This window comes from Piliocolobus tephrosceles, chromosome X, assembly GCF_002776525.5.
Source record: "Piliocolobus tephrosceles isolate RC106 chromosome X, ASM277652v3, whole genome shotgun sequence".
In the NCBI taxonomy this organism is placed as follows: Eukaryota; Metazoa; Chordata; class Mammalia; order Primates; family Cercopithecidae; genus Piliocolobus; species Piliocolobus tephrosceles.
Window position 1 is genome coordinate 41901106 of NC_045455.1, and position 12656 is coordinate 41913761.

General features: G+C 37.3%; 1 protein-coding gene across 6 annotated transcripts in view; it reads left to right on the forward strand.

The window, feature by feature from the left end:
- The window catches only part of KLF12 (Kruppel like factor 12), a 472578-nt gene that overhangs the window by 142700 nt on the left and 317222 nt on the right, over positions 1 to 12656 (forward strand). For all 6 annotated transcript variants that reach the window (XM_023186345.2, XM_023186338.2, XM_023186329.2 and 3 more), the window contains one exon: positions 2261 to 2324. In XM_023186345.2, the coding sequence (XP_023042113.1) occupies positions 2292 to 2324 (33 nt within the window). In that variant the 5' untranslated portion in view covers positions 2261 to 2291. The remainder of the gene's footprint in view (positions 1 to 2260; positions 2325 to 12656) is intronic.

Consider the following 12656-nt stretch of genomic DNA (forward strand, 5'->3'; position numbering starts at 1 on the left):
TGCTTCTTGGAGAAGAAAACTGGGCATCAAAGAGGTTGAATGAGTTGCTTAAGTTCACACAGCCAGAAGATGATAGAATTGAGACTAGGGACAGACAGGTCTTCTCAACTCTAATCTGTGTCCTCATCTCTTTCTTTCATTTGAGGTACTTAAAGTTTGAGGGGCTGAAAGGCAAGAGATGAATCTTGAACACTCTCTTGGGAGCCTGAATTGGATGGAAAGCAAAAACTAGTTTTGTATCAGGCCCTCCCCTGCTTTAACACCTACAGAAATACAAATTTAAATTGTAGAAGATTGCAAATGTAGTTGGTATGACAAACCACAAAGAGCCATGCAGTAAGATTTGGGACTAAGTCAGGGTTTTGTGAGAACCTTGACATTATCTTTTACCTTGGTTATAAAATTTACCTCTGATCAGTTTCATCCTTATATCGTCTCCTGGTGGGAATATAAATTGGTACAGCTAAGTGCAGTAGTGTAGGATGAGGTTTCGTGGGTGAGTGGTGGTTGTAGTTTGCAGTGGACTCTGCTTGCCAGGCCCTGCCCTCTTCCAGATTGGAGGCTCTTTGTGTCTGTTCAGAGGAGGTATCCTTTTTAGTTGCTTAAAGGCATCATTCAGACCAGCAGAGATGCTGGTGCACACTAGATTTACATACAAGGGTGTTTATGTGTGATTCGTAATAAAAGTCACAAATGATAAGGCAAAAGTTAAGTAAATAATGATATATTCTTTCAGTGGAGTATTACAAATTTTTGGATTAAGCGTTAGTAAGTTTAATATGAGAAAATGCCTATGGCACATTAAATGAAAAAAATTACAGAGCTACCATGTGAAAAATAATGAGCCAGGTTTTGACATACCTTGAACATTCTGCTAAGAAGTTGGAACTGATTGGATTAGATATGTTTTGAAGACTAGAAAGGATAAAACATCTTTGAGAACACTGTGTCTTAGGTGACTTTTTAAGTATTTCAAAGGAGACCATGTTATGGTTTAATCATGTTAAATAGAGGAATTATACTCTGAATTTCAAGAGAATGTTTTGAGTCTGCCACTATAATATTAAAATATTGGATTGCCTTTTTAGTAGCATGCCTGGTAAAAGCTGTAGTGCATATTAGGGGATGTGTTTTGAGACATTGTTATAGCAAGAGAGACATATATATTTAAAGCTGGAATAAAATTAAAGACCAGTTTCCTTCACCGGTCAAGCCCATGGAGCTTGTGAACTCTGCTGCATTTCATTTAAGGCCTTTATGAGTGAGTGAGTTCTTTTCAAATGTATGGAAACATACACAGGAAACCAGGCCCGGTGCTACAGCCCATAGACATTGGCACAGAATGGGCGCTGCTGAGAACTCCAGGGTGTGTCCCCTCTTGAGTGTAATTCCAAATGAAAAATAAAGTCAACTGTGCCTAATAAGCTGGCTCAACCGAATGCCAAAGAAAATTTGCCTCATGAAATGGAAATTCTGAAGCAAGTAACATAATGCTGAGAGAGAATAAATAGGAAAACTTGTAAGATATATCCAAATAGGGCAAATGGTCTATTATAATCAGAACTCCCCAACCCAATAATGTTTAATGATTTGGTGAGATCCTAATGGTCCTGGAGATTTTGAACCTTTTAGAAAACACATGAATATTTAATTTATATTTAATTTTTAAAAGAAGGGACATATATTAATTTAGGTCTTTTTTTAAAGTTACTTGGATATTGGCTGACATGGAGCCACTAAATTTATTTCTATTCATTATTCTGCACATTTGTATCAACTGTAAAGAAATTATCATTTCCCCAATAAAATGGCATTACTTTAAATTCTCTTAGCTGCTAAGAATAATGAAGCCAAGTGTTACAGTTTGAGTATTTGGGGCTTCTCTTTTATAGAGGAAATTTACTTACAAACCTTTTTTTTTTTTTTTTTTGCCATTTTCTCCTCAGTTGTCTCTGTTGCATCCCTTTCTTTTTATTCTCCTCCTCCCTTCTTCCCTTGTTTTTGCCTAAGTCTTCACTATTTAGTGCCTAGGATCTTGTCCTAGTGTCATAGCTGGTGTTTTTTCCTCTACTGCATTTTACCCTTTCATGGCTGAAGAGCAAGCCGACAACACATAGCTGAAGAAAAGATATGCCTCAGCTCTATGATCATGAACTTAAGGAGCTGTAGATTTAGGTTGTATTTTTTTTTCCCCCAAAGGGGGAATAACATCAACTTATAGAACTTTCTTTCATCATTTGTCTTTGTGTTTTTCTTGCAGGATCAATGTGACTCTAAGAACAAATGGATGAATGAATATCCATATGAAGAGAAAAACAATAAAGGTTGGTTAGTCAAATGTTAAAATTGCATTGAAAATATTGCTACTTTGAGCATTACTTTTGGGCAGTTTATTCTCATTAGAGTACTTTCTTGTGTGAATACAAGACACAGGTCAGTACATGTGCATATCTATCTGTAAAATGTAATTTTTCTTTTTAGCCCCTTAAAAAATTATATGGAAGCGACTCCTCATTTTTTTCCTGCAAGTCTAGCTCTAATTCTTTTCCAGAACTTAAGCTGGTATTTTAAGAATCAACTTTCAGATGAATATTAAAAAATGGAAAACTGCTTGATGCAACTGATCACTGGTACAAAAAAAGAAGCCAGATTTTGTTTAATATACATCACTTTTCTACAAACGTAATTCTAATACCAGTGCCATATGGGACGTGATTGCTGTCAAATGCAGTCCTCTGCCCCTGAAGTCTCTGCTTTCCTCATAGAAGTAGGATCATCATGGAAAACTTTAATATTTGGTTTCTTACAAATACAGTATGAATTGAAATGTCAGGTGCGGGGGTGGGGTGTGAATTTCAACAGTCCTCAAATGATGGGCATTACCTTATTTGTGGTAGTTATTTGATATTTTCTTGTGGTTCCTACTGATTACAATGTAAAAATCATAGGTGACACTAAGAGAATTACAATATGTTAAACCATCTCTATTTCATAAATACGGTTTTACACTGAGCAGGTCTCATACAGAGGCATGTGCCTCATAAATCCTCATGTAGCTGCTCAGCAATACAATTTCATATTTTCCTTCCCATATTACTCTTGCTGCTTCCAAATCGATGCATAACCTGCCATGTCTTCTTCTGCCAGCCTACCTTCATAGCTACTTACAAGTGATTTTCAAGGTTGTATCTATCGCTTAAAATTGCCTTCTTCCATCCTCATTGCTAAAATTGCTCCTTTCTAGTATTTGTAAAGCGTTTAGACCTGTGGAGGGATAGTGATTCAGATATGGTTCAAGGGAGACTTCTGCAGGTATCAGTAATGTTCTTTTTCATGACCTCACTGTTGCCTCTGTGGGTGCATTCACTTTGTGAGGATTAACTGTACTGTGGACATATTTGCATGTGGATCAGTGGTGTGTTAGTAAAGTGGTTCTCTGGGAGGAGGATGGGAGAGGAGAGGCCTGATTGTAGTGTTTATCAAATCCTGTGGTGTAATTATTCCCACTATGGCTGCTTTTGAGGCTTTACCACCTGACTTGCAAGATTCCTTAAAATTCAACAATTGGCTCTCATGAGCCAGGGATGAGCTAGCTCCAGCACACCATTGATAATTCCATTTATACAGTAAAGTTAAAAATTTTGTGTATTCCTTAAGACTAGAGTGGCGAAGGTAGTAAATTTAAATTTTCTTTTCTCTTCTCTATATAAACATGGAAATGTTCTTTACTTATCATGCAAAATGTATTTATCCCTTTCCTTTAGAAATGATGTTGAGATAGTATTTATGTTTTTGTTTAGTTGTCATTAAATTTTTATATTTGAAAAGATCAGTGTTAGCTTTATAAGTTTATAAATTTTGGCAGTGTCGTCATGCTGTAACTAATTTTTGTTATGACAATTGAAGATGATGGCAAAAAGAATCATTGTATTACTAGTTACCCTGAGGATACCTTGAAAATATTATGATTGACTGTAATATATGTGATTCATTCTGAACAATTGTGCCTTATAGCTCATAATTGATGAGTTCAGAAGTCTTTAAGGAGAAAGGAGCAGTGAATATTTAATTTAATGTGTTTGTCCTATTGAGATGGAGGCTCGCTCTGTCACCCAGGTTGGAGTAGAGTGGCACGATCTTGGCTCACTGCAACCTCCGCCTTCTGAGTTCAAATGATTCTTCTGCCTCAGCTTCCCAGGTAGCTGGGATTACAGGTGCGTGCCATGATGCCTAGTTAATTTTTTGTATTTTTAGTAGAGGCGGGGTTTCACCATGTTGGCCAGGCTGGTCTTGAACTCCTGACCTCAAGTGATTCTCCCACCTTGGCCTCCCAATGTGTTGGGATTACAGGCATGAGCCACTGTACCCAACCTCACTGCTGCGTGTTTAAAAATGATTTTTCATACATTTTATCCATTCTAGATGCCTTTGAACAGAGAATACATTAATGCTTGTTTTTAAGTCTGCTTGAATCAGATGCTATTAGTTTTAGCAATGTCTGATTCAGGGAGAAGACTGCAGACTTTGAAAATTTATCTTTTTTATATTTCAAATACATTGACAAGGTCAATATTAAGATGAAGTTTTTAAAATGTCAGCAATGGAAGCTACATTGCCATGGTAGACATAATTGAAAAGGGATTTGAATATGGCTTTTACAACTGTTTTGTATGTTTCCAGTTTGCCAGTGGTGACAAAATCCTGCCAAGAGCCATGGAATATCATGCTGTGCCTTTCTGCTTAGGTTCTAAAATTTAAATAGCCTATTTGGGATTTATAAAATTTCTGTTGTGTCCATACTGAGAGTTTTACTTTCAGGAGCAGTCTTCATCTGCCCTTTCCTTAAAAACAAACAAACAAAAACAAAACAAAACAAAAAACACAACTTTTGCATTGAGTTTTTCTTTACTTCATTCTTAAGTTACTTCCTTTACTCAGCTTCACTGCACTTGGATTTGTCCCTTTGCCATCTGCCTTTAGAAAACGACAAACAAATTCTAAAAAGATTCCCGTTGTCCATTATTTCCTGCTCACAAACACCAGCATAAAGTCTGGTGGATACATGCTTCAGCGTATTTCAGCAGTTATCCTCTCTGTGAATATGGTGGCTTGTTGTGGACCTGGCTCCTTGCTTTGCTTCGTTTTTCTTCCCCTCAGCCATTTCAGTATGTTTACCCAGTGCTTCTCAGCAGCTGGCTTAGAGCAGGTGTTCAGAACATACCCACCCCACATATACATTAGTCCAGCTTATCAGAGTTCACATTAAAACTTTGCTTTGTGACTACCTCTGATGAACAGCTGCCTAACCACCCAGCATTAGCAGTGGGGTGACTTTTACTTTATGCATTTGGAAACCAAGAGAACAAGAGCAAGCCTCTCTGTGAGCGATTTCATGCCACACAAAAAGGGTTTATTTCATAGTGATGGTTGTATAGCTTGTGGTTGCTTTACATTTCTTTTCCAAGTTCCAAGGCTCTTTCTTTGCACAGGATAGAGGGATTGTAATAGCAGCAATCCAGCTTTTCTTCCATTTTGAACTAAGTAGCCACAACTGCTCCAAAAGCTGCAATTAATGTAAATGAAATGGATTGTTAGCATTGGCTGCTGTAAGTGTATGTAGGGTAGTTGCCTGGACAATAAAAGTGGAATCAAAAAGAGGCAGGCCTTAGCTCTGCAATTATTTGTCTGTTTGATCTGGGACCCCAGTGCCCTCTACTTCGTGAATTCTAACTTTCTCATCTGCAAAGAGGAACTAATAACACCTGTCCTGCCCATTTCAAGAGTTGCTATGGGTGTGAAAAAAGGACATATTTGTGAAAAAGATTTAAAGCTGTCAAGTTCTGAAAGTGTGCATGGTATTGATATTATTTGATTTTTGGCATAAGAGAGATTCATGACATAATATGATTTCGCATCACAAAGTCAGACATTTTCAGAAATCGAAGTGCCCTCAAAGGTCATTAATTCTAAGATGCACTTGGTGCATGGCTACTATCCATAAGGCTTTGTTGGCTACATTAGTGTTATGTTGAGTACGCCTTAGAATTTCTTATTTCATGTTGCATTCATCCTATTTCCAGGCATATATAATCGTACTAAAAGTTTTTTTTTTTATTGAGCCACATCAGTAGACTTGATAATGATACCAACTAGTAGGTGTATCATAGTATTTATTAAAATATCGTCTTGAATTGGGTCACTCCTTTTTCTGTCAAGTCACTTCAATTTTGGGAATCTCATTTATCTGGGAAATGGGAACAAAATAATATACAGAGATTTGGGAAAGATTATGGGATTATTGAAGGAGGGAAATAGCTTCATTATTTGAAAAGATGACGCGTTGTTCATTTTAAAACCATTAAAGCATGCAAAGCCGCAGTCATCTCCCTGCCTCATATCTTCTGTTAATATTTGGTGAACATTATTTATAGCTTCTCTGTATACATACATACAAATAATTAGAAACAGTTTTTTAAAAATAAGATCATATTTATACTTTGCATCTCTTATAAAGAGTAGTTTGCTTCTAATGGAATGAAAAAAATAGAAATTGAATTTAAGCTTAAAGAATTGATTAATTTCATATTAATATCCTTTTACCAAAATGATGTTATTAACAGTTAATAGAAAAAACCCAAACTTTGAATTCTGTTTTTTGAAGTGACTGAATTTAACTTTAAACAGAATCTTTTGACTTTGTGTTAAAAAGATGGGAAAATTAATGAAGTTTCTTCCTGATTCCCTTTTTCCTCGTTTTGTTTTACTATTCTTTTAAAATTAAGCTTATTCACATTTATGTTATGATTCTTAATTGTAATGATCAAAGCTGTGAAGTATTATTACTTCCCTCAGAAATATGAATACATGGCTTCCCTGTCATCTGGCGTTTGGTGTCACTGCGAAGGTTGAAGCAAACTGATCCTTTCACTTGTTCTTTTTTTTTTTTTTTTTTGTCCAGGATGCTAATGAACAATTATTTTAAACATGAAAGTTCAGGAACTTCATCGATTGTCTTACTTTTTGTCATTCTGTTTCATTTTCTCTTGGATCTTGCTCTTAATATCTGAGAAGTAGAGTCTGTTTTTATGACAAGAGGTTTTAAAATTATGTTTAAAGTACACTATTTTGTTCTTTAGTAACTTTGAAAATATGTGTGATGTTTCTCCTTGATTTTCCGTATCTGTGGCCTTCATCTTTAACTTTTTAATTTTACTCAGTGTGCTTTCAAGTTGAACTTTTTAAAAAACTATGTTTTCAGTTAAATTCTTTACTTTTTTGTTCCCAAGGTAGCTATATTTCATAGCTGTGTTGACTTATTTTCATTTCTTTTAGTTATCTGTTATTGTACCACGTGAACCCTTGTATATCCTGAACTTACACTTGTACCTCTGCCTTGAACATTTTTTTTTAAAGAAACTTTTATCTGTAATTATTTTAATTTTTTTGAGTCTATGAAGAGATACTTGTCTAAATTCTTCATCTGTTTGCTTGGGTTATTTCTACTGTGATTGTTCTTCATTGGCCTCTTGCTTACATTTCTCTCTGGCTTTTGGTATTTGTTGCTTTTACCTGCAGTTCTCATGGGCTCTCCCTGAATATCTCCTGTCTTTATATGGGGCTAGTGTTTGCCAGAGCACAGTATGGGCAGGGGCACCAGTGATTTGAGTATGAGCTACTGAGTGCATATCTTTGACTTGATTTTGTTGTTTCAAATACCATGTAAATAAGGATGTCATTTCCAGAGTCTTTGCTCTGCTTCCATTGGACAGCAGTGCCCCTTAAGTAAAGGGCTCCTGTCTTCCTTCCTTCTGCCATGTCAGGTAGAACCCCTTCATGAGGGAGCTAAGTTCCACAAAAGGCTGTGCCTGTGTGTTAGTTCTTTTAACAACACTTTCTCTGCTTTCTGAGAAATTGATCTGTATTCACTTGATTATGTCTGATGTCTATTCTAATCAAAGGGTCATTGAATAGGTCTTGTGTTAACTGTGATTTTTACTTTTAGGAAATTCCGTGTTTTGTTTGAGGTTTGAGGAACTGTGTATCAGCTCCCAGTTGCCTCTCACATTTCACAGTATTTGACAGATGTGCTTTGGTTGGAAATTTGAGTTTGTGACTTTTTACTTTCACTAAAGGTGAGGGTTTTTTATTTTTTCATTTTTTTTATTTGCTTTACCCATTTTCAGTGGGTTTTAAAAGAAGGCTGTAAAAATGCCTTTACATTGCCATTTTGAATAAGTAACCTTTTAAATAGATTTAAGGGGCACATGGAGAATATCAAACTTGCTGTGGTGTTTAAAAAAATGACTTTGTACTCAGATTGCCTGGTTTCCATCCTGGTTCTGCCAGTGTTCAACTTTGCTTGTATATTTCAGTTGCCACATCTGTGATACGGCAATGACAGTAATAGTTCCTACTCCATAAAATCGGTGTGAAGGTTAAATGAGAAAAAAATTCTAAAGCATTTGCATATTGCCTGGTAGTTACTAGTGCTCATCAAAATAGCAGTTTTTATCATTTTAAGCTGTGTTAGTTGTGTTTAGAGTATAGTCAGTTTAGCTTTAGGAAAATTGGCTACTAGGCCAGCGTTTGTATATTTTATTTCCTTTGACTGAAGAGCATGCTGGGATGGGTACCAGGTGTTCTTCTTATAGGGCAGCTTCTGGTGTTGGGGTCTGATTGGGGATTTCCAAATTGTTCTACTCTATGTTGGTAAAGAACAGAATCATCGCCAGTTCTCTTGGAAGAAATAACATTGGATATGCTGTGGTAGTTGGGGTATATGTTATTGGTTCACTTACAGAATGTTGGCAACTTCTGTCCTGTAGTGTTGCAAATACTACAATTCAGACATATATTTAGCATTTATTATTTGTTAGACCCTGGGCTAGAAAGACAAATTAGACTCTGCCTTGAAGACTTCATCATCTCAGAGATAGGCAGATAAGTTTCTACAATTGTATGTGATTGGTGCCATAATATATTTATTAGAGCCAGGGAATTGGGATGTGGGTTCTAGAAGGCTTCACATTTAAAGTGACATTTGAGCTAGACCTTGAGTTGCCAGTATGACATTGACTGGAAGAAATGGGAGCAACCAAGAAAAGTTAGTTTAGAAAAAAATTCTTAGCAAATGCAAAAGTATATTTCTTTTCTTTGGGCACAAAAGTGCCCTGAAAAATTTCCTCTAAGAGTTAAAGATAAATGTGTGATAATCAATGATTCCAGGAGGTCTACTGGAAGTGGCAGAACAAAGGGAAGACAGGAGCCCTTCTCCTAAGGGGCACTGACGTGCCATGGAAGCAGAGGGGAGACTCTGGAAATGACATCTTTCTTTAGACAGTATTGGAAATAACAAACACAAGTCAAAGATTTACATTTCAGCCAGAATCTGTTGAGGTTCATTTATCTTTTTCTCCCTTCCTCTCCTTCCTTCTCTCACTCTTCCCCTCTCTACCCTCCCTCTCCCTGCAGTTCCTCTCCTTCCCCCACTCCCTCTTTCCTCCCACTTCCTCTATCCCCTCACTTTCTCTCCCCTCTCCCACTTCCTGTCTCCCCTCTCTTCCCCTCACTGTCTCTCCCCCGACTCTCTCTCTGCCTGTCCCTCTCCCCTTCGCCACTCCCACTTCCTCCCCTCCCTCCCTTCTTCTTTTTCTCTTCCCTGTTTACACATTTTCATTGTCTGGCCACTTGATTATAGTGGTTCTTCAGCTAAGCTATTTAGAGCACCTTACCAAGGTCATTATGATATTTTACCAGAAATTCTCAAGAGTGATCATAAAAATATGAGTATCTTTCATATATCATTTAAAATTTTTTTGACATAATGAGAACATTATATGTTAAAGCAGCATAGTAATTCATTATTAATATCATTTATTGAAGTATAATATCTATATAGTTTTATATATCAACATTTGTATACTATTTTAATAAGGCAGCTGCTTCCCTTCTCTCAAGCTGATGTTAGGTGAGAATTTCTTACTTTCTCTAAATAATTTTATTTCATAACATGAATAATTATTGACTCAAGAAGTGTGATTTTTTGTGTCTTACACATAATCAGTTTTTCAGTATATCTTATAATCTAATGGAATGTAACTTTATCAAATATTCCAATTTAAGAATCAATTGATTATTCATATTTAACATGCTGCTTCAAATATTTGTGCCGTTAGAGCACGACAGTTAATATGAAAGTGAATTTATTTTTATTAAAGGCTTTTAATTTGTTTTCTATGGCCACTGTAACAAATTACCACAAACTTAATGGTTTTGGAAAAAAACACAAATTTATCTTACAGTTCTGGTGATCAGAAGTCCAATGGTCTCACTGGGCTAAACTCAGAGTATTGGGAGGACTACGTTCCCTTCTGGAGGTCCTAGGGCTGATTCCATTTCCTTACCGGCATCTAGAGCCTACTCAGGTTCCTTGATCCACTCAACTCCACCAGCTTTGGGCCGAGTCCTTCTGGCATTGCCATCTCTCTGGTTCTCCTCTTCTTCACATTTAAGGACTGTTGTGATTACTTTGGCCTATCCTAGATAATCCAGGATGATCTCCTTATTTTAAGGTCAGGTGATTAGCAACTTTAATTCCATCTGTGACTTTCATTCCCCTTTGCCATGTAGTCTAACAGATTTCAGGGATTAGGATATGGACATCTTTGGGGGCCATTACTCTGCCAACCACAGGTTTTCAAGAACATAAGTGACTGTGATTACAGGTACATGTTACTATTGTCAAAGACATGTGGTTGGGAGTTTTGGAAGAATTCTCATTTTACTAATTTCGTTAATAGTCAAACAAATTATGATTTATGTCAATCAAAATATAATTTTCTTCCTTTTTGTGACTGGAAGAAAAAAGTCCATTCAAATTATTATTGCAGCTAAATGAAGCAAGTGATAATATTAAAATTTCCCATTATAAAAAAGCTAATAAATATCTAATTTTTTGCAAACAGTAGATTGTTTACCACAGTTTCACATGGTGATGCTATAGTTTTATGTGCCTTCAAAGCTAGATGAACTATTTTTAGAATTCATCAGACTTTTTGGCCTAACAAACTTTCCTTTATTTTTCTATGTTGTTATTTGTGGCATATCTGATAAAATTAAAATCTAGTTTCAGGAAACATGGTTGATTATCTTGTTAAAAGCTCTTGAGGTGATAGCATGCACTTACAGCCCATACACTTACTAAGATGCCCTGTATCCCTTGCAGGCGTGGCTCTGGAGCTGTATTTAAAGTTTAGTTAATACCTACTCAGCAGCTAGCCGTTGAAATTAACCGATAGGCTAGGGCTGTTGCCTCTTTCAGGGTAGCGAGATCTTTTAGATTTCAAAGAACTTTTTCAGGGGGAAGTTTTTTGATTGTTTTTGTTATCAAAGTGAGGAAAAGTTCTGTATAGCTTTTTCTTTTCATCCGTCTTCACACAACAGAGTCTAAGGGGAGCAAAATCTGTGAGAGGGGCCTTTTGCAGTTTTAATAGCTTCACGTCTCAGGGATGACTCCTTTAATTTAGAATACTAATAGCTGGCATCTAGGGGAGAATGAAAGGCCACTTGACCATGAGAAGCTGGAAGATGGAGAGCAAACACATAGAGACTCGTCAGAGCCAGAATTGTGAGTAACAAGGGGGCAGTAGTTACACAGAGAGTCTGGGGTTTGGGACCCTGAGCCTGGTTTAAAGCCTCCGTCTAATGTTGCACACTGTGATAATCTTCTGCCATGAGTAGTCCCTTTCCCTGTTCTCAATCATGTGCACTCAAGTTGAAGGGTAGGTGTTCCTTTTTAACTGAGAGTTGAGTGTCCTTTTGAACTGAGAGTTGGAATCTAGGCACATTGTGACAACCACGATTTCATCATCTATTGCTGCAAAACGGAGCATCCCAGGTTAGTGGCTTAAAGCAAAAGCAGTGTGTGTTTTGCTCTTGAAGTGGCTACTTGGGTAGGACTTTGGTGGAGTCGCCTTCTCCTTGCTTTACTCAACTCGGTGACTACCGAGGTTCAAAGGCTGATGACCGGAATCATGAAGACTCGTTGACATGTTTTCCAGTCAGTGCTGGCTCTCTCAGCCAGGCTGTTGGCTGCAATGCCTTGATGTGGCCGAGGCTTCCTTAACAGTAAAGCTGCGTACTGGAGCAGGTGGGTGGGGAGAACACTAGGCAGAAGCTGCGTCACCCTTGGAAGTGATGCCACGTGATTTCCCCCATATTCTGTTCATCTCGATGATTATAAAGAGGCTCATTAATTCAAAAGGAGGGGACATATCCCCCGCCCTTTGATGGGAGAGTGGAAACATCGTGGAAGTGCACATGTGACTGGAGATACTGTAGTGAACAGTTCCGGAAAACATCGTCAGCTGCAGTTCATCTTCAAACTGGAGGAATCCATAAACGTTTTGTTTTTCTGGAACTAGTTCTGGTGCCAAATTCTGTATCAATCGGGGTGTGAAAAGAGAAACAGAAAGAGGGGAAAAGTGCTAAATATAGGACTTAAAAGGACTTGACCGCCTATGATGGTAGGAACTAGTTAAGCACATTATGTATGACTGTTGCTTCTATATATTTGGTGCCAGAGCTGAAGTCAGCAGGGCGAGCAGTTGGGAAGGATGAAAGTGGAGGGCAGGAGAGGACGGACACACTGGATATGC